This window comes from Phyllostomus discolor, chromosome 4, assembly GCF_004126475.2.
Source record: "Phyllostomus discolor isolate MPI-MPIP mPhyDis1 chromosome 4, mPhyDis1.pri.v3, whole genome shotgun sequence".
Taxonomy (NCBI): domain Eukaryota; kingdom Metazoa; phylum Chordata; class Mammalia; order Chiroptera; family Phyllostomidae; genus Phyllostomus; species Phyllostomus discolor.
The window spans coordinates 183742281-183769260 of NC_040906.2; the positions used below are offsets into that span (position 1 = coordinate 183742281).

Genomic DNA, 26980 nt, shown 5'->3' on the forward strand with positions numbered 1-26980 from the left:
TGATATAGTAGAACAAAGCAGGGTTCAGAAAGCAGATCTTTAACTTTACAGGGTGTGCCCTGACATACAGAGAAGAATCCATACTCCCTTTTCTCCCCACTTCCCCTGTCATTTCTACCTTCCATGCTGTGTGTTAAGTAGTTAATGGTGCTTTACACAAGTTGTGCCTTCAGGGTTGGCAAGGTCAGGTTCCCCATTGATAAAACAAACAAAGAAACAAATCCTCTGGGGAAAAAGAAAGCTGTTCCTCATTAAAAGCAGACAGAAAATGTTTTTTGTTCCTTTGAATTTCCCTGTGTAATTACTGTGTCTGTCTGTAAGACCACTCATGGTGGTCTGCTCTTTCTTACCTTTTCTATAGACAGCTCTAGAGATCCATACAGCACACGTGGGACTTGCCCATGGCCGCCAGCCCACAGTTTTGTAGGATTAGTCCAGCGTGTGGGCACCCCTTCCACTGAATGCCAGTCCTGGAGCAGCAGAGCAGCGTGTTGGGCTGGAGGACTGGGAGGTGGAGCCTTTTTGCTCACTGCAGCGAGTTCCCTTCTCTCTCTCTCTCCCGGCTGTGCACTGGCTCTGCACGCTCCGTGCACTGCTCCTCGGAGTTGAATAGGCAGGGTGTGCTCACAGACCGGGTGTGAACTGCATTTTCTGTTTGGGGTGCCTGGGGAAAGAGCACCAGGAAGGAAGGACGGCACCAGTGCCATGGGCCAGCTCTGCTGCTTCCCTTTCTCCAGAGATGAGGAAAAAATCAGTAAGTGTGGTTTGTACTGTGCAGAATCCTAAGTGCTTGACTGTTTTGTGTGGCTGTCTTCTAGGGGTAGTTTTTTTTTTTTTCTTATGGGAATGAGCAGAATAATTAGCTGTGATTTTTCATGGGTTTTTCTTAAAAGGATTGGAGGGTGTGTAGTTAATGATTAACTGTAAAAGTACACTAATTCAATAAAGAGCCTAGGTTAAATGTAAAATACTGAAAACTCATTTTTGATATTCATCTGTTGGTAATCTTACAGTTTATTTTTATCACACTGTCTGGAGTCAGAGTTTAGTTTTGAATTTCTTCAAATCACTGCCTACCGTTTGATATTATGGTACAAGCCAGACTTCATTTTGCTTATTTGAAATTGGGATATTTTCAAAGCAATGCTCAATAACAATATATAGAGAAGTGAAGCTGGCTCTAAAATGACATGTGTTATATATTTTTAGATATTTTCATGTTTCCTCTGCTTTGTTCACATGTAACTTATAAGGCTACTCCAAACAAGTGATGCCACTTTGCTTCCAGCAAAAACCTCACTGAATATTTTTAAACAAATGTCAGGCAGATTCCACATTTGCTTATGGCCCAGAAAACAGAACTTAAAGTGATAACATTTGCATTGATTTTTTTTCTTTCTCACTGGCTTGTGTGTATTCACTTATGATTAGCTTTGTGAAATACAGTACTGGCATTTTAATTAGTGTGCCAAATAGAACTTGCCTTACCCTAGTTGCCCCAAAATATTGAATTTTTACTTTTTTCAATAAAATGTTCATAGTCATACTTACTAATTCTGCATCCACATTTCTGTCTTGTCAGTGCTTTATTTAAATAAATTTAAGTAGGTCTGTAGAATCTTATGATATCTGGTTCAGATACTCAAAGGTCCATGTCTGGCTTATATTTCCTGCTGCTTGTTCCTCAGGAAACTCAGCAGAAATAGTTTTTTTAAAAAAATCAATACGTATCCTATACCTATTCACTTGGGAAATAAGCCAGTTTTGCAACAAATCTTCTGGGAATGCTTGGGATAAATTTTAGAAGAATTTGGAGCCCCTGATTATTACCAAGAGCCAATAAGTTGTGCTCTGAATTTTACTTGTGAAAATTATACTGTGCAGTGCGTGATGATCTTGATCTTAAAACCTGAGATGACTTCACAGGAAAATTCTTCATTTTCTAACAACGAGCATTGGCATTCGTTTGGCAGCCTGAAACTTTTTAGGTATTTGTCAGAATGATTTATTTACAGTTCCTGGGGTTTTTGATTGACTGATTCCTTCCTTAAGCAATATGTCTCTGAAAAGCCTTGGTATGGACAGATGTAGGGACAGTGAGTTCTTTCCTGCCCTCCCACTTCCTGTTCCACCGCTCCAGGTTTTCGCTGGGAACGTCTGCTCTCCTTCTATTGTTCCTCCCCTGCCCTGTCTGGAAGCAGTCTTCTTGGCTCCAACTGAAGTCAAGTTTCACCTCAGTGAAGAATTTGCTCTCTTCTGTCTTATTTTGGGTCACTGGAGGGCAAAGTCTCGTGTTTTACATACAGTGCTTCTTAATATTGGTTGACAGGAAGTGGTATATACTGCTTTCTGGGTTTGTTTTCTCACGTTCCAAAATTTTAAAAAGGAAATGAAGGCAGGACACTGTGTCTAAAGTGAAGTTGTAATCCAGAAGTGCACATCATGGTTAGAAATCAATGTATTTGCACCCCCTTTCCTCTCATTCATCCCACTGGCCCCTGGGCCTCCCCACCCTCTCCCGTCAACTGTCTTTGATTTTTGTCATTGCTTTACCATTTCTCTCCTCCTAATTTGCTCCACATTCCATTTACACACCCCATCCGCTGTTTTCTGGTGCTGTGTTTAATTTTGTTACTATAGGATGCTCTAAAGAGAAGCTTCTCTGCCAGACACTGCTATATTGCTGGTAATACCTGTCTAAAAGTGCTCACAAAGAGGACTGGAAACAAAAGTAGCAGAGAATTCATTAGCTAGCATGCCTCAAAAAACATGTAAATTAGCATTAATGGTAGATATCCAGTCCACAAGTTGTGTTGATACCACGTATAAGAACCTGTAGCAGACATTTGGGAGGGCCTAGCATTTTTCTGATCTTGCTGCTAGATGTATGGTAATCTCCTGGGTCTTACTCATCTTTGTGTCCCTACCTAGAAGCCTCCTTAGCCTGCTTGGAGACACACAGACACATGCTTAGCGGGACCTACTAGGGGCCGAGCACAAAAACGCTAATGCCTGCACTCTTCTAATTCTGCTGTAAAGAGTGATGGGCCCTCAAACTGTAGAGAATTCAACGAGTTTGTGGTGGAAGTTTACATTTGTGGATGTCATTCTCAAAACACAGGCGAGTCCGCTACCGTCCTGCAGAGCTACAGAAAGGATGTGCCCAGCTGGCCGAGTGGTAAGGACCCAGTGACCCCGCTCCCTCCCACTGCTCTTTCATTCTGCTTCTGCCCTTGGTGGTGGTAGATGGAAAGTATTCTCATTTGATTGATTAATTAATGCTACAGTTTTAATCTATGGATAGCAAACAAAATGATTTTTTAAAAAATCAACTAGTTGTGCAGGGGCTTAAATTTATGTAGAAAGTTAACTGTATGCATAGCTAGAAATCTTGATAATGGGGTGAATAGTCAAATACAGTGGAACTCATCATGGCCTATATTTCAGTTAATGCGTTGCAAAGCAGTTAGACCCCTTTGGTTTAAATCCAGCAGTTGAACATTTTTCTCAAACTGTGCTCTTTGGCCACAATAAGTTGAATATACTGACAATAAATGCATGTTTCTTGGAAGACTAAGCTCTTTATTGTTACACAGGAACTTTAAATATTACTGTATATATTGTAGGATTTACAAATGTTGTAGATCATGTCCTATGTAGTTCTTGCTGAATTCTTACACAGCACTTGTTTTTTAAAACCATCCAGTTCCTCACAACATACCTCTTGAAGGGACTGTCCATGAACAGGCTTCTTGTTGCACAGGCTTACCAACCACTGCAGCTTGTCAATCTTACCAAGTTAACCTTCAAAGAAAACTTCACTAAAGAGACAGTTTTGTAACTAATTAGGAAACATTCCACTCGTGCTTTTCCTGTTGCAGATTTCCCTCTTTGAAGAGCATTGCTTTTGTGTAGGATGAAATAGGTGACTGTCCAAACGTGAGCCACCCCGCCTCGTGGGGCAGGCAGTTTGCAGGCATGGGAGGCAGTCCAGCACAGGGCGAGAAGCCGCTCCCAGGGATGTTGTAAGGAGGACTGGAACAGCTCAGGAACGGGACACTGTCAGCCCAGTGACTTCTAGCCCTGATAGTCTGTGCTGCTGAAAATAAAATGATGTTAATATGTATCGTAATGACACATTTTAATTTTATAAGTATGTGCTTTAACAATACATACACATTGTACTTTCATATATAAAATATTGTCCAATATAGTCTTTTTGTGTGGGACATTACCAGGACCATATATAGCATTCATTTCATAAATATGAGTCAAAACTCAAGATAGTTTGTTTCTTTTTTTTTTCTTTTGATGGTTTGTTTCTGATGCTTTGTAATGTGATGGTATAACACTATATACAAATTGAGGTTAGCAGTGTCAATTTCATGTCTGGTGAATACTTAAATTTTTGAACCTTAATTACATGGTGGTTATTGTTCAGTTATACTAAAGGAACTCTGTGTTTACGGTTCCAGTACTCCAGAAGGCTTCCTATAAACCCTATAGCCTTATACTTTGCTTCTCATTTGCACTTAAAAACACTGACTTTGAGGTTGGCTTTCATATGTGTGCTGTGTCTCATGACAGATTTCAAGCCCCTCTTTGGCAGGGGTGCTGTGGGCCTGGAGCTGGCAGGACCCATGGCACATGCGTCTCTTTCATAGCAATGGAACCAGATTCAGTGACTTACCCAGGAGGGCGTGTTCCAAATGTTCATTAATGAAGAGAATGATACCCATTTCCTGTAGTGAATATGGAATCACTTTCAGTATAAATGAGCCTATCAGAGGACAGAATTTGGGATGACTCTGTGTAATGTTGGAATCTATAAAGGACTTTGGTTACTGAATGTATCAGAAAAACATTTTAGCAGGTTCTCACTTAGATGCCCCAGCGTGGGCCCCAGGAAACATGTGATGGGGAACCTCCCATCAGTGGACAGCACCATTCATTTCCTCCCTTGTGAGTAGAAAGGTGTTTGTACACAGGGAATGCAGCGTGACTCCAGCTCAGCTGCCGCCTGGTAAAAACATGAGGTCCCTCCCTTGGCATGCAGTTTTCACAGTAGGAAGACACAGGACCAGGAGTTAGGACACCTGGGTGACAAACCAGGCCTGCTGTCATATTCTGTCTCACACTGGGCAAGTTGCTAACATCTCTGGGCCTCCGTTCCTCATAGTTGAGAAGTGGTGACTGAACTACCATGATCTTGAAAGTTTATTCATTCCCCCTGACTCCCCATTGATCCTTAGAATAAGAGTCTAAGAAATAAATATTTTAGATATGATGCAGTGTTTTGTTTTTTCTATTGTTCTTCCTCTTCCTCCTGTTCCAGGATAGTCTAAAGACCTCCTCTTCTTCTTTTTAATTTATCAAATGCTTATTGTGTGCCAGGTACAATGCCATGATCATTTGGAAAATTGTTTATGAAATGAAACTGAGAAAATGAATGCTCCATTTCCCATGTAAGAGAGGAGGTGGCTAAAAGCTAGTAGTTTGGGGCAGTTTTCAGTTACCATCCCCCAGGGGTGCTGTGGGCCTGGAGCTGGCAGGAGGCTGGGACCCAGGCCCTGTTAGGTGCTGCCCCCTTCCTGAAGCAGTGAGGCATGGTGGCTGGCGCTGCTGTGGAGCCAAGGCTGCATTTGCATCAGATGCCTGTGGGTAATATTGTAGCAGCAGTAATATTGTGCAATATAAAACATTTAACCATAGTCACTGAGGATTAGGTTTTACTCCTTCTTTTATTAAATAATGTACACCCAAGAGGTTTATGTTTCTAAAATTAAGTATAGGAACATTAGAGCAAATGCACAAAGTTACTATTCTGTCTCACCTCCCTGATTCCTTTTATTTATTCATAGTCTATATGGTAATTATATTTCCTTTCGTTCTGTTCTCAGACCTTAGAGTTTGCCTGGATTCGGTGATCAAATGCTGAGTAATTTTCATGGGGAGTACGAGGGTTGTGTGTAGGGTTTTTCCCAGCCTCTAGCATAGTCACGGGCTGCTGGGAGCCACCCAGATGCCCTGTCAAGCAATGTGATGTGGCCCATCCTTGTGTCTTATTTCTGGGGATCATGTGAGAAGAGGAGTGGGAAATCATGGGTATAAAGGTTTTGGTTAAAAAACAAAAAACTTCATAAATTACCCCTTCCGGAGGAATATGCATTTTAACAATACTAAATTATCCTCTGTGCTCTTAGGAAATACTTGTAGTAAATGACAAAATAAATTAAGCAGTGGTAATGACTTAGTCCAAAATAATCTCTAAGGGAGGAATTTCAGGCAGATAGTAAAACTCTTTCAGGGCATCTGATAAATCACTTCCTGTGGATAATTGCCTTCTGTTTAATTAAGTCGGCCCAGCCCAGTATGTAGTTGTCTATGAGCTTTTATCCGTAAACTTCTGATACTTTCCAGTAAAGAAACTAAAAAGAGCCCCAAAGTCTCAGTGCTGAAATCAGGGGTTTTTGGAGATGGATGGACTCATTTTGCATTTTTTGTTCTAATATTTACTATGTAATTTCTCGAAGCCTCTGTACCTTCATTTTAAATATCTACTTATTGTGAAAATTAAATAAGCTAATGTCTATAAAATGCCTGACACTGGGGTTGGCGAATGACAGATGCAGTAAATATAATTTCTTTTTAACAAATGAGAGTGTATTGGGTAAGTGGGCACCTCAGAAGTCAGCTGAACTGTAGTTTTATTTCCATCATGCCCAGGAAGGGAAAGAAGGAACTTAAGAGTTTCAGACCTTGAATTGTTGTGTAGACTTCCAACATTTATTTGTTTAACATCCTTTCCTTTGTGGGACTCCCTCTCCTTCTCCTTCTGGGCTTTGTCTATCATGATGCCTTGCTTCCCTGCCCTAGGAGAGACATGTGGTCCAAGAGGAGTTGAGCAGAGTCTTCCTTAAGATTTGATAGAGGATCTGTCTTCCTGTTGGGTCGTGAGTGGAAAGGATGTAAGCATAGGATTGCCAACTCATAGGAAGCCAGAGTGAAGCCAGCACAAGCACAGAAGAAAGAGGCTGGAGGAGAAAGTCCTGATGATATTTTTGAGCCTCTGATTTCAGCTGTGACTAAGACTTTCTTCATTACACGAAGCAGTGTGTGTGTGTGTGTGTGTGTGTGTGTGTGTAAGTAAACTGGCTTGAGTTAATTCTTTTTTCGTTACTTGCAACCAAAATATTTCAGGTACTATTTTTGAGGACCCTCAGTGTATGTAAGCGTAGGCCCATTCTGGAACAAATATATTTCCAAACCCAGTGAAGAAGTGAAAACTCTTTGATATCTTCTGAAGCTGCATGTGCCATTTCAGTGGCAATGAAATTTGTCTGAGGTCTGTTATGAAGAGTGATTCAGTTCACTTCCGCGAATATCATTGACCACACCTCATTTTGAAAACTCTGAGCCAGCTGTTATGGAAGATGCAGTGATGATACGTGGTACCTGTTGCTGGAAGGCTACTTTTTAATTTACATGATTAAAAAAAAAGATGTGTTGGGTCCCAGTGTTTGCTCTGCCCCAAGTGAGGAAAAGCAAAGATAAAAGGTCTTGAAGTTCTCAGTCTAGGGGGTGAAGCCACACCTCTTCCATACCAGCCAGGTCCAGTGGGAGGGAGTTAATCACCACCAAGAGCAGAGCTCCCCTCCAGGTCCAGTCACAGGCAGCAGCCACAGCCTGATGTGGGCAAGTGCAGTTTCTAAAACAAACATCTTAGCAAGTAAAGTTTCCTATAACAAACATTTATAATGTCAAAGTACAAGTTAACAGACCTTGGAACTGTTAAAACCAACCTCCCCGCTGTACAATAAAGTGCTTTGCCCTCAACAGGTAGTCATAGACAGGGATGGAGCTGTAGGATAAAAATATAAAAAGTAAGGGTATTTTAACTTGAAGTCTAACTTAACTAGGATATAATGATGTTAATTTTACTAAAGGCTGAGGCAAAGATATTTGAGAAATTAAAATTTTCGGTTTGTACAAACTGCCCCCAAAAGTATAAATATAGTCAAGCACATTTGTAAGCCTAGGATATTTATACAGAAGAACTACAGTGCCAGGGAGAAAATCAGAATGCTTAGAGTAGATGGAGAGGAAATTTCATATTCCCAAAAGAGACAGAGCTCCTCAGTGTAATGCTAATGGGAGAGGGAAGAAGGAATCTGACATTTTCTTCCACACGTCTCAGCGGCCCCTCTTCCCACTTCCCCTCTGACTTTGTGGCTAGATAGTTGGTGTTGGTATTTGCCATGTAAATTACATCGAATTTCAATTTGATGCCTTACATCTGACTGTTAGATCAAAAATAAAATTCACACTTTTTCTAGTATTTAAAATATTCAGCTAAAGTTAGCTGTGAAGCTTAGCTTTTTCAGTTTTGATTGATGTAATGGTAGCTGATAAACTGGCAAGCAGATGATCTGTTAATCTAAGACCTTCTATCTAGGTCTCTAGTAGTGAGTCCTGTAGAGAATTCTGGCGAGCAGGAGTGTGTCCAGAGGAGGGAGGTGAGGGTGGTGAGGAGCCTGGAAACCACATTAGAAGAGGAGGGCTGATGGACTGACTGCTTAGCTAGGAGAAGAGGAGGCAGATGGATCAGCTGCCTTGAACTATTTGGAGGAGTCTTTCATGAGGAAGGGATAGAAGAGTTGTTCTGTGTGGCTCCAAGGGACAAAATTAGGACATCAAGTGCTTGTTTTAACACATTTCCTTTCGGTGATTTTAGAAGCCAAATGGTAAAGGTATGTTCAGTCCAGTAGTATTCTAACTATGTTTGCAATAATTCTTGTTTTCAGTAATGGAAATACTGAAATGGAGCCCTGAAACTGAAACACTGAAATGGAGTCATCGTCAAATGTTGCATTAATAATTCTCAATCACTGCCTAAAGGCAGATGTTTTAAGGCAGAGTTTTGAAACTGTTCTAAGCCACAAACCCTTTAAGTGGAAAACCAAAATTTTTATGAAAAAATATATACCTTTTTGTTATTTTTTATTTTATAATAACTATTACATGACCATTTTCAATCAGTACCTTCAGGATCAAAAACCTTGCCTTAAAATAGAGATGTGACACATAACTGTGGGCTGTCGTCTGGGGACACTGTTGTGTCACCCGTGCACCACATAAAACACTGCTTACCAAGCCTGGCAGTGACAGCTGGCAGTTGGTATCAGTAAGTTCTAGTGATAACAAATGAAGATGTGTTGCCTACTGTATGATCATCTTTATAAGTGAAATTTTTATGAAAATATTTGTCCAAACTCAGATTTATTTTAAATTAGTTTTCTCCAATATGGGCATAGTAAATTTAAGATAAAAATTCATCATGATGCTATAGTATACCTGCTACTATATATACTGTACACCCTACTTAATATTCAATGTAAAATTAGATTTACAGGTTTTTAGGTTTTTTAGAAACTAAAAATGTAAACTTAAAATTTATGGAATTTGAACATTAAATTAAAAGGCAAAATAAACAAATTGTTTTATGGAAAGCAAGTTAATGAAATATGCAATTTTTCTAAGAAAAATCAACCTCATAGTTGCTTCTAACTTTATATCCTTTTCTTTTGTCATTCATGTCTTAGTCCATTGTAAAAGTAACATGGTGAGGGAAAAATACAGAAATAGGTTGTTTCAGGTAGGAGTCAGCCAAGAAAGTAGGAATTACACCAGTTGTTTTAGCAGAGAGAATTTAGCATAAGGAATTAGCTGAACACATTTTAGTGGAAAGGCAGGAGTAAGGAAGAACACAGGCAGTAACATTTCAGTCTGAGGGCCCAATGGAACTGAGACCCAGAGCTTTTAGGAGAGGTTGCTGTCTCCCAGGAGGTGCCCCAGGACACAGCAAATGGACATGCAGAAACTATGACTATGGCCTCTAAGCAGGGGACCCTGGCCAGCTTTGCTGTTAACTCGGAGGAAATGCAATGAGGCGAATTCCAGGAGTGAGTGAGGAAAGAAAGTGGACACTGGAACCAGTGGCTGCTGTCGGGGAGACTGGCTGTATTTGGGGCAGCACCGATGGGAAGAATAGGCTAATAGCAAAGGGCAAGTTGCCTGTCCCTCCGTGCAGCCGTCCAGCTTCCCTCTGGAGCCCTTTCTTGGAGAAACCCAACAGGGATCTTGCAGGCAAAGGAGGAGTGTGTTCGCTGAGTCTCAGCTGCAGATTGTTAGGCTGAGTGAGGAAGGATGGGCTCAGAGCTCCTGGACAGTAGTTAACTACCGGCACGCAGGTGGTGTCTCTGTTTCAACGTCTTTCTTTTTTTCATTGTTCTAAGGTAAGTGTTTAGTTGATGTCAATTTGCGGTCCTTATTTTTTTTGAGACAAAAATAACAATGATATTAAATAGTGTTGTATGAAATTCCACGAATTTTAATAAATTATGTAGGAAAGTGAATAATTCTAAAGGAATATGGTTTTTTTTTTGAAAGAACATAGGTAGGCTACAGTAATTCAAACAAATGTTAATAAGATGTTTCTAAAGAAAAGCCTTACCCATATCAATTTAACAAACTTAAAAGAACAAATTACTTTTAAACTAAGTCAGAGTTTATAAAAATTCTCTAAAAACTATGTAATCTTTTAAAGTTTGTGTTCTGCAAGGAGTTTGATAACTCACGACTTTTTTTGGTGAATATTTGTTTCAGTTTCATTTTATTACAACTAAGTTAAGTAATGTTACATGATATATGTTATGAAAACATAAGTATGCAGAGTCCTCAGACTCACTATGCAGGACACTAGGTCTGGGGGGAAGGGACATGACTCCTCAGCCTGCAGAGCTCCAGGGAGGAGACCCCAAGCAGATGCAGGCTGCTCGGGTTTGTGGTTCGGAGAGAAGCAGTGGACGTGATGGGGGACAAGACCGGGACCATCTCTTATCCCCTTCTTCTAACCATCTTTCAGTGCCCTGCCTTCCCCAGGCATGTCAAGCTTGTCTTGAGAATGGTTGGAAGCGGAAGCCCAGTGTGATCATGATTGCCCTTTGTCCCTCTGGTACCACATATATGCCTTTCTTACTGTACTTGCTATTCCTTTGAGTGGGAGTGGTTCTTCCACACTTAGAGATCAAGAACTTGAGAAACAAACATCCACTGATGGAAGAAATGAACTTACATTTCTATACATCAGCGTGTCATTCAACAAGAGAAAATGCTAGTCTTAATTTCTTGTGGTAGGAATTCACATATTCAAAGAACTTTAATCAGCAGTAGCTATCACCAAAGAGAATTTTAAAACTATTTGACTTTTGTCTGAATATTTTTTGGAATCCTCTAGTGAATTGTGTTAGGTCATTGAGAAAAGAAAAGTATGTACTAAATTATTTTATTCAGTCGTTGCTCCTGAAGCTAAAGCAATACATTTATGAGTTTACCAAGCTTCAGTTTTTTGAAAATGTGCTCAGTGTCTTTATTTGTTATTATCATGTGCCTGGAAGAATGGTCATAGATGACCTTATTTATTTAATTTTCTTTTCTTTTTTATTATATTTTATTGATTATGCTATTACATTTGTGTCAATTTTTGTCCCTTTGTCCCTCTCCACCCAGCACCCCCCATTCCCTCAGGAAAACCCACATCTTTGTTCATGTCCATGGGTCATACGTGTAAGTTCTTTGGCTACTCCATTTCCTATACTGTACTGTACATCCCCACGGCTATTCTGTAACTTCCTATTTGCACTTCTTAATCCCTTCACCCATTCTCCCACATCTCCCTCCCATCTGGCAACCATCAAAACATTCTCCACATCCATGACTCTGTCTCTGTTCATCTGGTTTGCTTAGTTTTTTAGATTTCATTTTTGATAGATATGTATTTATTGACATTTTATTGTTCATAGTTTTGATCTTTTTCTTAAATAAGTCCCTTTACCATTTTGTATAATAATAGTTTGATGATGATGATGGACTCCTTCAGTTTTTTCTTGTCTGGGAAGCTCTTTATCTGCCCTTCAATTCTAAATGATAGCTTTGCTGGGTAGAACAATCTTGGCTATAGGTACCTGCTTTTCATGACTTTGAATATTTGTTGCCAGTTCCTTCTAGCCTGCAAAGTTTCTTTGAGAAATCAGCTAAAGGTCTTTGGGAACTCCCCTGTAGGTAACTAACTTCTTTTCTCTTGTTGCTTTTAAGAGTCTCTCTTTATTTTTAACTATTGACATTTTAATTATGATGTATCTTAATTATCATAAGTAAGAAGTATGATGGAGTGGGACTCTTTGCATCTATCTTATTTGGGACTTTCTGGGCTTCCTGGACTTGCATGTCTATTTCCTTCACCAGATTAGGGGAGTTTTCTTTCATAATTTTTTCAAAAAGATTTCCAATTTCTTGTTCCTTTTCCTCTTCTGGCACCCCTATGATGTGAATGTTAGAATGCTTGAAGTTGTTCCAGTGGCTCCTTACACTATCCTTGTTTTTTTTTGTGTTCTTTTTTCTTCTTGTTTTCTGATTGGTTGTTTTTTTTTTTTTTGCTTCCTTACATTCCAAATCATTGATTTGATTCTCGAATTCATCCACTCCACTGTTGTTTCTCTGTAAATTGTTATTTCAATTAGTATATCCTTCATTTCTGACTGGGCCTTTTTTATGCCATGGAAGCCCTTACTAGGTTCCTTGAGCATCCTTATAACTGGTGTTTTGAACTCTGTATCTGATAGACTGCTATCTCTGTTTTGTTTACTTCTTTTCCTGGAGTTTTGATCTGTTCTCTCATTTGGGCCATGTTTCTTTGTCTCCTTATTTTGGCGGCCTCCCTGTGTTTGTTTATCAGCTGGGCTGCGATGACTCCCTGTTTAGTAGTATGGCCTAATGTTGTAGGTGTCCTGTAGGGTCCAGTGGCACAGCCTCTCCTATTACCCAAGCTGGGTACTTGGGGTATACCTTTCATGTGTGCTGAGTATACTATCGTCTTATAGTTGAGCCTTGTTTGCTGCTGGCAGGTCAATGGGAAGGATTTACCCAGGCCAATCAGCCACAAGGACCGGCTGTGACCACTGACACCAACCTCCACCCTTTGTGGAGGATCCACTGTTCATGGGAAGAGTGGTGGTACTCTGATGTGGTTTGTAGCTGTCCACTGGGTATGCAGGCTCTGTGGTTTCCTGGGTGGTAAAAGCCAAGGTCAGCCACCTCCTGTATTCTGCCTGGGCCCACAATGCCTGAGCTATGAAGCAATCTGAGATGCTACTTGTGCTGGGCTTAGAGATTCCCAGGAAAAGCCAAACTGTGAATCTAGGCTGGCTGCTGCTAGTGACAGGCCTGGGACCACTTAGCAAGAGGCATGGGGCCTAGGGGTTTGCTGGGGGCTTACTGAGGCCAGCTGTTGCTGGTTTGAAATACTTTCAGAAGTTGTAAAGCATGAGCCAAGACCAGCCATTCTAATGGAAAAGCTGCGGTTAACAGCTTGGGTGGGCCCATAAGATGGGTGGGGTGGAGCCTCAGGGAATCTTTTGGGTGGGACAAACTGTGTTAGCCAGGTTGATAGAAACTCTGATATGGCTCCTGCATGGTGGCTCTGTAGCTCTGTAGGGGGATGGTTCAGAAAAGGGACAGTGACTTCTGCCTGCCTTTCTGTCTAAGAAAAAGCTGTTCCCCAGCTTCTGTTCCTTCCCATATGCCTCTAGTGCCTTTCAAGTTGCTACCCCAGAGATGGAGCTCAGAGGGAGTGAATCTGAGTAGGTGAGTTTGTGTGTAGGTTCTTTACGAGGAACTGCTTGGTACTCCATAAGTTTCCTCTACCAACTCAATCTTTGCTAGTTTTTGCAGTCAGAAGTTATGGAGACTTATCTTCCTGGCACTGAAACCCTGGGCTGCAGACCTAGTGTGGGGCTGGGACTCCTCATTCCCAAGATATTCCTCCCAAATTTTTATCCACCACACATGGGTGTGGAACCAGCCTATTCTGTGTCTCTCTGTCTCCAACCCTCATACCAGTCTGGATGGATGTCACTTCTTTAGTTCCCTAGTTGTCAGGCTTCCATTCAACTCAATTTCTGATGGTTCTGGGTGATGGCTGTTATATAGTTTAGTTATAATTTGGATGTGGTTGCAAGAGGAGGAAAGCCATGTTTACCTACGCCTCCATCTTCTCTTTTTTAAAATTATATTTTATTGTTTATGCCATTACAGTTGTACCAATTTTTCCCCATTTCCCCACCCCCCTTGCTAGCTCCCCCCACTCTCTCAGGCAATCCCCACACTGTTGTCCATGGCCATGGGTCATGCATCTGTGTTCTTTGGCTAATTCCTTCACCTTCTTTCAACCAGCCCGCTCCTCCCCTCTGCATTGAGACAGCTGTCTGTCTATGCCAGGTTTCTGTACCTCTTGTTCTGTTTGTTAGTTTATTTTGTTCATTAGATGCCACTTACAAGTGAGATCCTATGGTGTTTTTTTCAGTTTACATTCATTGCTGTGGATGACTTAAAATTTTAAGTTTTCTCTGAATATCATTTTAATGGTTATTCATCTGTAAGTTTTCTTTAGCATTACATAGTTTTTTCACTGAAGCATTACACATTCTTTATTTGATCCAATATTATGGCTTTTATAAAACCCAGTAGAATCAGTTCACAGATTGCTCAGTATTCACAAGGCAAATACACTGACCAAATGGTCCTATGCACCTGGCTTTTCATGGTCAGACTTTAAAAATTAGGTTTTGGAACCCATCAAAGAAAACAAACACTGGCACTTCAACCAGTTTTATGTCTTGGGTGATTGAATAAATAGATTGAAATTTATGTGGTATAAAATGCATTCTACATGCTTATCCAAAAAGGGTTTGGTTTAGGATTAAGCAGCTGAGTTAGAGAGAGCTATGTTTTGAATAATTTTTGAAAGTACAATTTCTTCCATCCTATGATATTTAAAGTATTTATGATGCTCTTGATTACACTTTAGTTATATTTTAGTGTCTCTCACTAAGCTTAATGACTGGTTATTTGCATTGAACCTAAAACAAAATGAAGTAAAATCACTGGTTAGTGGTGTATCTGATGTTTTCCTAAAAATAGTAGCAATGTTCTGAGACCCAAGCTTACATTTTAAAATATTATCTGTGTTCTGAAAAATCTAATTTTCTTTAACATTATACCTCATGGTTTGAAATAAGTATTTCCTTAAAGAGAAGCCTTAATAATTTGTGTGTACCACAGAATGTGGAAACATAATTTGACCATAATAGGTGCTCCAGATAAACAAATGTTGTGCAGACTTCCCAGTATGTCCTCCAGGAATCTTTATAGTCTCCCCTCTGTGTACATTTCCAGCCTCCTCCCTCTCCTCTCACCTCATCGGTCACTTTATACGAGACTGAATTCTGCAGTTACCCAGACAGGCCACTACTAAATTGCAGGTGTCTTAAAGGTTGGGCCCACGTGGGAGTCATTTCTGTATTCATTGCAGCAGTGCTTCTCACAAAGAGAGCATAGTGAGTGTGCATAGAGGGAAAGATGGGTGGAAGGAAGGAGGGAAAGAAGGCAGGTGGAAGAAAGGGGTTGTGCTGCATTAATCAATACCCATGTAGTATAAAAATTTCAATCTGAGAATGAAACCTCCTGAATTTTCTTCTTTTCCAGTGAACCAATCATTAAATTAAGTGGTGTTTCTCACGTGTGTACGTCATCCCCCCAGGATGAAGGTGCACCAGAGAGCTGTGGGGGGTCTGTTTGGGGGTGGGTGCCGTGGAGGAACTAATTTTCCTGATTTTGAGTGAGAGCTACTGATTCCCATCACTCTACTGTGTGATGTTAGACAATTTGCGTAACCTCTTGTGTTTCACTGTTCTCACTTGTAATATGGGGAGAATAACACTTATTTTACCTCATAAGCTTTCTTTGAAGACCAAATAAGATAATGTTTCTGAAAGCACTTTGAAAAATGTGAAGTGTTCTTTAAGTGAATGGAAAGAGGTATTTCTGTTACTGCTGTTAGTGACCTGGCACCATGGGGATTTTCTGAGGCTGTGGAGCCTTCTGATCAGGGTGTGTGTGTCCTTACTGCTTGTAGAAGAGGTAGAGTGATATCTACAACTATGATTTATTTAACTAGATTAGATCGCTGGCAACATTTATGCTGCTGTTCTTCCTTGGTGAACATTGCCTCAGAGCAGGAAAGTGACCTTTATTTCTGCTTGAACTAGCTCCTACCCTGGAATATCAGCCTAGAAAGAAAAGTATATATTATCATGAACAGGAGTGTTAGCCAAACAAGGGAAAACTAGTTCCAGCTAGTAATGCATTTAAGTTTTATGTAAAAGTCTCTTAATAGATAATACATACATGAACAAATAATTTTAAGATTTGAAGCAATGCTTATTTTCCGGCCTAATTTTCCTGCCAAAGACCATGATTGCATGAAAAGTTATCCTTTTGGCATGTTTGAAACCATATTTCTTCTTTGTCATGAGAATAATTTTCCAGTGACAGCTACTTCTCTGTACCAGGACTTGTGTCTGCATTGTCTGCTTCTCGTATCACTGTTCAAACTGCAACTCGCACATCAGTGGCAGCACAGAAGGACATACAGTGGTTCTGATCAAACAGTCAGGGATATTAGAACTCCTTACATTTCAACCTGAACAAATACAGGAATCAGAATTCAGGGAGGAAACCACCATGCTTTATATAGATAGTTTATGATGTGGAAAAGCACCTAAGAATCTATAAACCGTACAAGGTAAAACAAGCGAACAGAACAAGCCACAGTGAGCACAGTGCCCCTTGGAAATAGGTTTCAGCAACAGAGTTACACTTAATAAAGTGAGTAAACTAATGATTGGTATTTATTAGGCATTGAGCTCATTCTTCTTAACCATAAAACATGTATAAAATCTGCTGATAAAATAACTACCATATTTTGAAGGCTTACTGTGTTCCAGGCACGATGTTAGGCACTTCTTATAACTTACCTCTGATGCTTACAGCAGCAATGCAGGGTATGCTGTCCTCATTAGTGGCCCGCTGAAGGGATATTTAGGGTTGAAGAGATTGCGAACAATGTTGTGCAGCTAGAAAATAGCAGAATTGGATTTCAAGCTCATATATATCTCATGCGTTTTCTTCCTTACACACACAGTCAAAGTTCTGTCATATCACCACAAGTAGTTCCGTTACCTCACCAAGGTTTCCAATAAGAAACACCACCATTATGATAGGAATTGTATGGGGAACAATGTGGATCATAGTTTGGACTAAGAGAACTAATATTACAGAACTGAAAAAGAAAAGCCCTAGTAATTGATGAACCTACGTGAATATATTGTAATGACTCCATAGTGAAGTCCATAGTTTACATTATACTTCACTTGGTGTTGTATCTTCTGTGGGTTTGGACAAATGTATAAATGACATGTATCCTTCATTATGGCATCCAACAGAGTACTTTCACTGCCCTAAAAATTCCCTGGGCTCCGCATATTCATTCCCCCTCCCCTAAACCCTGGCAACTGCTAATCTTTTTACTATCTTCGTAGTTTTGCCTTTTCTAGAATGCCATATAGTTGGAATCATGTAGTATGTAGCCTTTTCAGATTGGTTTCTTTTCACTTAGCATAATACCCTCTAGGTCCATCCATGCTGTTACAAAATGTAAGGTTTCATTCCTTTTATGGCCGAGTAATATTCCATTGTATAAATGTACCACAGCTTTTTTTATCCAGGTATCTGTCGATGGGCACTTGGGTTGCTTCCATATCTTGGCTATTGTAAATAATGCTGCAATGAACATGGGGGTGCATATATTCTTTTGAGTTAGTGCTTTGCATTTCTTTGGATATATGCCCAGAAGTGGAATTGCTGGGTCATAAGGTAGATCCACTTTTAATTTATTGAGGAAGCTTCATACTGTTGTCCATAGTGGCTGCACAGATTGGCAATCCCATCAGCAGTGCACTAGGGTTCTGTTTTCTCCACATCCTCATCAGCACTTCTTTGTTGACTTATTGATGGTAGCTATTCTGACAAGTGTGAGGTAGTATCTCATTGTGGTTTTGATTTGTATTTCTCTGATAATTAATGATGTTGAGCATCTTTTCATATGTCTGTTGGTCATCAGTGTGTCCTCTTTGGGGAAGTTATCTATCTAGGTCTTCTGCCACCTTTTAATTGGGTTGTTTGATTTCCTGGTGTTGTCTGAGTTCTTTATACATTTTGGATATTAACCCCATATAAGATGTTTTATTGGCAAATATCTTCTTCCATTCAGTAGGTTGTCTCTTCATTTTGTTGATGGTTTCCCTTGCTATAAAAGCTTTTTAGTTTGATATAACCCCATTTGTTTATTTTTTAAATTTTGTTTTCCCCCCTCAAGTAGATATGTCAGAAAAAAATATTGCTGTGAGAAGTGTCTGAGATTGTACTGCCTGTGTTTTTCCCTCCCCTAGGATTTACTTGGTTTCAGGTCTTACATTTAAGTGTTTAATCCATTTTGATTTTATTCTTGTATGTTGTGTAAGAAGGTCTAGTTTCTTTTCTTTTCTTTTTTTTTTTTTTTTGCATGTATCTGTACAATTTTCCTATCTCTACTTATTGAAAGACTGTCTTTACCCCATTGGATGTTCTTGCCTCCTTTGTCATAGATTAATTGACATGTAGGTGAGGGTTTCTTTCTGAGCTCTCTATTCTGTTTCATTGAAGTTCTTTGTTCTATTTTTGTTGTTGTTTCATTATTTAATTTTGAGTTCTCTACATATTTGAATAACAGTCCTTTATGAGATCCATTTTTTGCAAATATTTTCTCCCATTCTGTGGCTTGTATTCTCACTATCTAGACACTGTCTTCCACAGAACAAAAATTTTTAATTTTAGTGAAGTCCAGCTTATCAATTTTTTCTTTCATGGATCATGTCTTAGGTCTTACATCTAAAAAGTCATTGCCATACCCAAGGTCATCTAAGTTTTCTCCTATTGTCTTCTAGAAGTTTTATAGTTTTGCATTTTATATTTAGGTCTTTTGTCCATTTTGAGTTAATTTTTGTGAAGTGTATAAGGTCTGTGTCTAGGTTTATTTTTCACACAAGCATGTCCAGTTGTTCTAACACCTTTTGCTGAAGAGACTATCTTTACTTCATTGTATGTCTTTTGCTCCTTTTCCTAAGATAAGTAAGTTGACTGTGCTTGTGTGGGTCTATTTTTGGGCCCTCTATTCTGCTCCAGTGATATATTTACCTATTCTTTTGCCAATACCAAACTGTCTTAATATAGTTTTATAGTTAATCTTGAAGTTAGCTTCTGTCAGTCTTCCAACTTTGTTTTTCTCCTTCAATATTGTCTTGGCTATTATGTTCTGTTTTTTTTTGTCTTGCTATATAAACTTTAGAATTAGTTTGTTGATATCCACAAATAATTAGCTGGGCTTTTTATTGGGACAAGTGAAAACTTTTAATATCGTGGCACTTTTTCCCTTAGTCTTACATGGCATTGTAAAGAATATTTTTTTGTTTCCTTTTTAAAAATATTAGTGTGATTTATTCTTGTCAGGACAAATAGGCACCTAGCTATTGGTGGTAAGTGGGGGTGGTAATGATTTCTGGGGCCCTTCAGTTACTAGGTTAGATCACACATAAGAACAGCTGAGCCACATTCATGTTGCCTTAAATCAACTTAGTAGGCAGAAAACATTTTTGCTACCAGAAAGGAGTTCACTTACTTTCTTGTTTTTGACCACAAAAATAAATTTTATCCTTGCACTGGGTTGGTATTAGAAATCAGGTAATATAAACAAAGACACAAGTATGGATAATACCATGGATTGATGTTTCAACTCTTAAGAGAGTAGAATTGCTTACTTTAAGTTTGTTTTGAACAAAAGTTTTCTTTTTTAGGGATAGTGCTGTGTTTAACGGACTTAACAGAATTTTTTCATTACCTTTAAAAAAATATTTTTAGTATTCTCCTAAGAAATTAATCAAAGGTATTCTGGGGAGATTTACAAAATAACAGTGCCAAGGACAAAGGTTAATCTGTCATTTTAAGTAGTTATGATATTAAATAACCCAAGTAGACAAAAAATTATGTTTTTTATCAAGAGTTTGCTGCATACTCTTGATATTTACCATTGCGAATGTTTTCATGTGTACTTTTGTTGGAATATTAAAAGGTAATTTGTGTACCTTGCTAACTAGGCTTCGGGTAAAATGAATGCAGTTATTTATCTTAGAGGTCAGTGCAGGAGACAAGTACCTTTATTCAATAGTGAGCAGGAGAAAAATACAGTATAACTTTAACTTAAGATACCTCCTTAATGACATTGAATTAAGTTTGTTAAAAGTGTGAACACATTTGAATGAAGATGCACACACTTCTTGATTTGCTGCATTCTTGTAGGGCTCTGTGATGAGCCTTCCGATAGACTCTTCCCTCGGCCAACATTGAGAGTCTAGGGATGTTTGTGGAGATCGGAAGGTGAAGTTAGAATTTAGTACTGATCTGGAAGATTCATTTATAAAATTTTCTGTATTATTTTGTTGATTGGTTAACGAGTTTGTTATAGCCTATAGTTAGTATTTGCCCCATAGGCTGGATATTTTGTCATAGTGATCAGGTTCATCAAACAAAGTTGATAGACATTTTTTACATGGATATTTGGATTATTTTGGAATTCTTTGCTCTTGATTTAAGTTTCATATTAAATCTAAATTTCTGGCCATGAGGGCTATCCTTATAGGAAGATAGAAACATTAAAAAATGCTGTACTGGCTGCAAGGACTTGAATCAATAGTTCACTTGATGGAGTAATATTGTTGAGCCCGTATTATGTTCAGTAAACTGTGTCATACATTAGCAGAGTAGAAGATAATTGAGAAACCTAGGACACAGTCTTTGCACTTAAGACTACTATGTCTTTAGAAACTTGAATTAGTAGTTTTTGAATAAATGCATCAATACATAATGCTTATAATTTGTAAGAAATTATGAAAACTAATGGGCTTATTTTTTTGTTCTCTGCAGTGTCCCCATAGGCTAGAATAACCATCTGGATAAGTAGGTCCTCTGTGCATATTTGAATGAATGACCAAATGACCATGTACTGTACATGTAGTCAGAGCTATTGGAATCAAGTAGAAGTTCATTACTTTTAGCTGGTTAGTCAGGGAAGGCTTCATGGTGTAGGTGGGATTTTAATTTATGAGAGAGAGGGAGTGCCATCGAGAAATAGGGAATGGTGTGGAGGCTCCTGAGAAGATATTGGAAGCTGACAATGGAAGTGTAGCAATGGTGGGTGATAGAGGTAAGTTTTGGAAAGCCTTGCAAGACAAATTTAATTTTTCTTGTCAAGACAAGGAAGAGTAAAAGGGATATTTTAGAACTATTAATCTAAAAAGGTTGTATCAGATACATTGAAGAAGTGCACATAGATAAGACTTGGTGATTAAGTGAGTTGCTGAGGGAAAGATGGTAGTCAAAGGTGGTTACAATCTTTTATTGAGCTTAGTTGACTTGGGATAATAGTAAAAGCATAAACAAATAGGAAAGTTAAAAGGAAATAAATAACTGTTTTTATCCTTTTTTTTTACTTAACCTTTTTTGTATTTTTTTGCCCATTATCATTTAGTTCCCTTATAGCCCCTCCCACAGTCACCACACTGCTGTCCATGTCCATGAGTCCTTTTTCCTTTTTGCTTCACCCCTCCACCCCTTACACTACCTCGGACCCTTAGCTGTCATCCTGCTCCCTATCTACAAGCCTGTCTTTGTTTTGCTGGTTAGTTCAGTTTGTTCATTAGATTCCACATATGAGTAAAATCATATGGCATTTGTCTTTTTCTGGCTGGCTTATTTCACTTAGCATAATGTTCTCCAGGTGCAGCCATACTGCTGCAAAAGGAGACATTTACACAATGAAATACTATTTGGCCATAAAAAAGAAAATTAACTTTCTATGGGAAGATTTTTCTGTTTTAAATCTTTTAATGTTTGAAGTAACAGGTATACTTCATTGTGGACCAAGAGAAATCACAGAAGCACTGATTATGTGACTGCAGAGTAGGATTAGACCAAAATACAGTTCTGTTATTTAACTGGAGTTAATGTGGTATATCACATTAATTTATTTGCATATGTTGAACCATCCTTGCATACTAGTGGTAATTTTCACTTGATCTTGGCGTATGACCCTTTTAATGTGCTATTGAATTTGGTTTACTACTATTTTGTTGAGAATTTTTATATTTCAATTTATGAGGACATTGGCCTAGAATTTTCTTTTCTTGTTGTGTCCTTATCTGGCTTTGGTATCAGGGTAATGTTGACTTCATAAAATGAGTTTGGGAGTGTTTTCTCCTCTTTAGTTTTTTGGTAGAGTTTGAAAAGAACTAGCATTAATTTTCTTTAAGTGTTTGGTAAAATTCACCTCTGAAGCCATCTTGTCCTGGGCTTTTCTTTATTGGAAAGTTTTTAATTACTGATAATAATAAGTCATACTTGTTATGTGTCTGTTTAGATTTTCTGTTTGTTCATGATTCAGCTTAGAAGGTTGTATGTTCTAGGAATTTATCCATTTCTCCTAGGTTGTCTAATTTGTTGGCATATAATTGTTCATAGTAATCTTTTATGATCCTTTGTATTTCTGTGGTATCAGTTATAATGTCTCATCTTCCACTTATAATTTTATTTTTTTAGTTCTTGATTTTTTTTATTGTTAAGTCCACCTAAGGTTTTATCTATTTTGTTTATCTTTAAAAAAAACTCTTAGTTTTATTGATTTTTAAATTGTTTTTCTATCTATATTTCATTTATTTCTGTTCTGATCTTTGTCATCTTTGTTACCTTCTTCTGTTAACTTTGGGCTTAGTTCTTGTTTTTCTAGTTCATTGAGATGTCAAGTTAGCCCGTTAACTTGAAATCTTTTTCTTTAATTTTTAAATTTAAGTATAGTTGACATACAATATTATATTATATTAAATTCAGGGGTACAATGTAGTGATTTGACATTTATATATTTTATGATGTGATCACCACAGTAAGTCTAGTAACTAGATGTAATATGAAGTTATTATAATATTATTGACTATACTCCTTTTTTTCTTAATACAGGCATTTATTGCTCTTAACTTACCTTTTAGCACTGCTGCTGCTGTATCCATAAGTTTTGATGTTGTTTCCATTTTTGTTTATTTCAAGATATTTTTTACTTCCTTTTTTATTGCATTTTTGACTCATTAGTTGTTTAGGAATGTGTTCTTTAATTTTTACATATTTGTCAGTTTTCCAGTTTTCATCTCACTGATTTCTAGTTACATGCCATCGTGGTCAGAAAAGATACTTAGTATGGATTCCAGTCTTTTAAAATTTGCTGAGACTTGTTTTGTGACCTAACATATGGTCTGTCCTAGAGAACATTCCATATGCACTTGAGAAAAATGTGTATTCTGCTGGTGCTGTTGGATGGAATGTTCTGTGTATGTGTGTTAGTTCCATTTGATCTAAAGTATAGTTCCAGTCCAGTGTTTTCTTACTGGTTTTCTGTCTGCATGATCTATCCATTGTTGCAAGTGGAGTATCAAAGTCCCCTGCTATTATTGTATTGCTGTCTATAACTCCTCTGAAGTCTGTTAGTATTTGCTTAAGATATTTAGGTGCTCAAATATCTTTGTCTCCAGTCATCTGCCTTTCTGAGTCCACTGCCCAGTGGAAAGAGTTGAGAGACTGAATGGACACAAGTGATGAGCTCTCTTGTGCTTTTCCTCAGTGAAGGGAGACAAGGAAGAGAGTGAGTGGGAAATGCATAGCATGAGAATAGATGAGAACCAGCCGTTTTACAGTAAAGTGAAAGAGAGTAATTAAACCTTGACCATTGCTAACAGGAAAACAAAATGGCCATGAAATATCAACGTCTCCTAGTTCACTATCGTAAGCCTAACTCTTCCTTGAAGAGTTTCCTATTTTATAAATTCTAGTGACAGCCCTGAGATTAAAAAGAATATTAGTTTTACAAGATTTTTTTTTTTTTTACCAGTTCCTAGCCATAGTAACTGCCTTTATCTTCATGGGAGTGCTAAGAGTTAGTTAACAACTAACTGACAGGCAAACACTGTAAAATCAGTGACCCTAAGTAGTTAGCTGATAGGGAAACCTTGATTCCCTGGCATTTGGTATTGGAGAAGGAGAGGCGGACACAGATCTAGTTGGTGAATTCATGTCTAAGGCTCCAGGTGGTGGGCACATGAACTTCAACAGCAACAATTGGCCTTGGATAAGAGAAAAACAAAAATTCCATGTAGAAATGGGAAAATTCCAGCATTATAGGTAGAATATTTTTAGGCTGGGGCTTATGAACTACTTTTCAATCTGAAGTCTTCAGGAGTAAGCAGTCTTCTGCTTCTGCAAATTCCATATGAAAAGCCAAACCAGTGTTCTTTGATTTGTAGATTTAATTTACCAGATTGAAGGACATTTGCCCTTTTTAAGTGAACTGGCCGGCCCATGCATGCTGGGTTTCTATGGCACTATGATCTCAGTGACCTCTCTTCTCTGTTGTGGAATGTAGGTGATAAGAATGGAGGTGAGCCTGATGATGCTGAACTGGTAAAGCTCAGTAAGAGGCTGGTGGAGAATGCAGTGCTCAAGGCTGTCCAGCAGTATCTGGAAGAAACACAGAACAAAAACAAGCCAGGGGATGGGAACTCTGTGAAAACTGAAGAGGCTGGTAGGAATGGCACTGACAATGACAACAACAGGAAATGAGACCCAAAGGCAGGCAGGCCCCGCTACTACGTGAGAAGCATCCCTGCTCCCCTCTGCTGAGTTGATGGACTGATTTGCAACGTGCTGTTGAAGTGTCTCTTGTCCCGTCTGTGGAGGTTGCCTGATGCTTTCATGATCAATGTGTTTGCATTTCTGAAACTCAACAGAAGAAAAACAGAGTGCTGGGACTATCAGAGAAAATTAATTTATGAAAGAAGAATGGTCCAATTTTCACTTGCCCTCAGCCATGGCCAGGGAGAGGGGACTTTGGGTTATGCCTCATGGACTCAAAGGCCGTGGAAGGGCCTTGCCATAATTGGAATACTGCCGTTTATATTGCTTAGCAGGGCATTTGACTACTTTATCTGAGGCCAACACACACACACAGCTAACAAGTGCTAAGTTTAAAATAATCACTGTTGAGATTATACATATAGTCAGTCCGTAATGTTTTATGTTTGTCCTACGTCTGCTGTCACTATGCAGTGATCTTTATTTACAGCAAATTTGTTTCAGGTAAATAATATATTTTTGGCAAAATGCAACCTTTTCTATAAAACATGGGCAACATTTTAAAGGTTTCTTTTTAACCCTCTTTTGATAAGTCAGTGTGCCACATTTAATGTTTTTCATTGGTGTTCGTATGTAAAATGTTTCATAAATCTTTTTTTCTGTAGGCAAGAGACGTATTGGAATCCGGGACTTAATTAAGGAAGCTTTGCATCGAGAAAGAATGGTTCTGAAGTCCAAAGTGAAACAGATAAAAGAACTTTTATTAAAGCCTGAGATTCAGGCCAAAATTAGAAGGGAGCTTTTTGAAGGAAGACCCATTAATAGCAGTAATCAAGAAAATGATGTTGATTTCAGTGCAACTTTGCCATAAGGTCTGCCTTAATATCATGGTACCAGTTTATGAAATGTTTTCGGCTGATTAAATAGCTCTTTGGTAAATGCCAAAGAATTTCTTTGATAGTGTCTTTACTACAGCACACCAACATTGGGTAAGGATTTCACAACTTCTTGCCAAAGAAAACTGATTCTGTCCTGTTATTTTTATTTTTAAAGCTAAATGTGTGTGGGAATGTTTGTTTCTCTAGTATCAAGGGTTATTTTATAAAAAGTACTTCTTAATTAGCTGTTGTAAAATGGTCCTTGGGTCTTCACAGATAAACTATACAGACTGTGAAAAATCATTTACAGATTAAAAAATAGAGTATTTAAAGAGTCACTTGCTTCCTGTTGACATGATTTTTGTTGTAATAGTAAATCAAAAAGAAGTATCGTCCACACATGACTATATCTGGTGTTACTTTAATGGGAATTTGAATGTTTATTGAATACTAGTACTTGAATGAACATTTATAAGTGTAATTATTGCAATTACTGGTTGAGAATGTTTTATAATAGCCATATGTATTATTTTTCAATGATCAAAATGTAGTTTGCCTTTTCATTTCTTAATGAATAAATGTTTGGGATTTTTATTTTATACTTTTCTGAAGATAAGCCCGGGTCTTATTGTATCCCTTATAATCTGAATTTGTTTGCACTGGATTATTTTTAAAGAAAATTCTTGAAAATTTTCCCCTTGTATGATAATCATTGTTAACAGCTTTTTCTACGATCATTGTAAAATGCTGCTACTGAGAGATCATGATGGAGGGGAAATTATTAGAGATCAAATATGTAACCATTTCAAATATAAAATCCAGTTTACTCCTGGAATTTAGCTATTTTTTCACTGGGTAAATTAACTACATTTATTTATAAATGTGTTTTTGCATTTTCATGCTTCTTAATAAACGTATTGTTTTCCCTTGTCGCTTTTCCTCATTGTCTGTCACTCTTGGAAGTTGTTGGCTCTGTGTCGGTGTAAGGAAGTCTAAAGGCGGCTCTGTGGGTTTCAGGGTGCCTTTACCTGAGGTTCTCATCCTTTATGCTAAGACAGCGCAGTTGTCAGATCATGTTCAACTTCAAACTGTTAATCACTTCAAATCAGTCAGCTTCTCAGAGCATTAACAACACAAGGTTAAATGCAAAGAAAATATAAATAGCATCTCATCAACTGCTAATAATGTGTCACTGAAGTGACATTAGTAGCAAAGATGAGAGGAGCAGGTCCATTCAGATGCAAAGACCTGGGAGCTGCTGACCAGGAGACCCCGTTCAGTGGGAGAGGGCTTTGTCTGTAAGCAGAGATGTGTGGGGACTTGCCTTATTTTTCAAATGAGGAAACAAACTCGAGGTTGAGTACATTATCCAAGCCACACTGCTT

The 26980-nt window shown here is 38.4% G+C and overlaps 2 protein-coding genes across 4 annotated transcripts in view; both read left to right on the forward strand.

The window, feature by feature from the left end:
* LOC118500328 (A-kinase anchor protein 7 isoforms alpha and beta-like) lies at positions 1-25972 on the forward strand. 3 transcript variants are annotated; one of them, XM_036024728.1, is made up of 3 exons: positions 1-763; positions 3122-3178; positions 24509-25475. In XM_036024728.1, exons 1-3 carry the CDS (start codon positions 706-708, stop codon positions 24703-24705), a joined length of 312 nt encoding a protein of 103 aa, XP_035880621.1. In that variant the 5' UTR covers positions 1-705; the 3' UTR covers positions 24706-25475. The 3 variants fall into 3 exon arrangements, with proteins under 3 accessions (XP_035880621.1, XP_035880623.1, XP_035880622.1); XM_036024729.1 differs by having other exon boundaries at positions 571-754; positions 24509-25972; XM_036024730.1 differs by lacking the exon at positions 3122-3178 and having other exon boundaries at positions 8-754.
* Positions 1-26525, forward strand: part of LOC114495248 (A-kinase anchor protein 7) — a 104304-nt gene extending 77779 nt beyond the window's left edge. The window contains 1 exon segment of the mRNA XM_036024727.1: positions 25383-26525. Within this exon segment, the coding sequence (XP_035880620.1) occupies positions 25383-25588 (206 nt within the window). The 3' untranslated portion in view covers positions 25589-26525.
* Positions 26526-26980: the final 455 nt, after the last annotated feature.

Excerpts from the sequence above, each read along its gene's own strand:
- LOC118500328 (XM_036024728.1), top strand. The coding sequence starts at position 706 with ATGGGCCAGCTCTGCTGCTTCCCTTTCTCCAGAGATGAGGAAAAAATC. Across the intron at positions 764-3,121 it reads GGAAAAAATCAGTAAGTGTG|GCGAGTCCGCTACCGTCCTG; the intron begins GTTTGTACTGTG and ends CTCAAAACACAG. Across the intron at positions 3,179-24,508 it reads TGTGCCCAGCTGGCCGAGTG|GTGATAAGAATGGAGGTGAG; the intron begins GTAAGGACCCAG and ends TGTGGAATGTAG.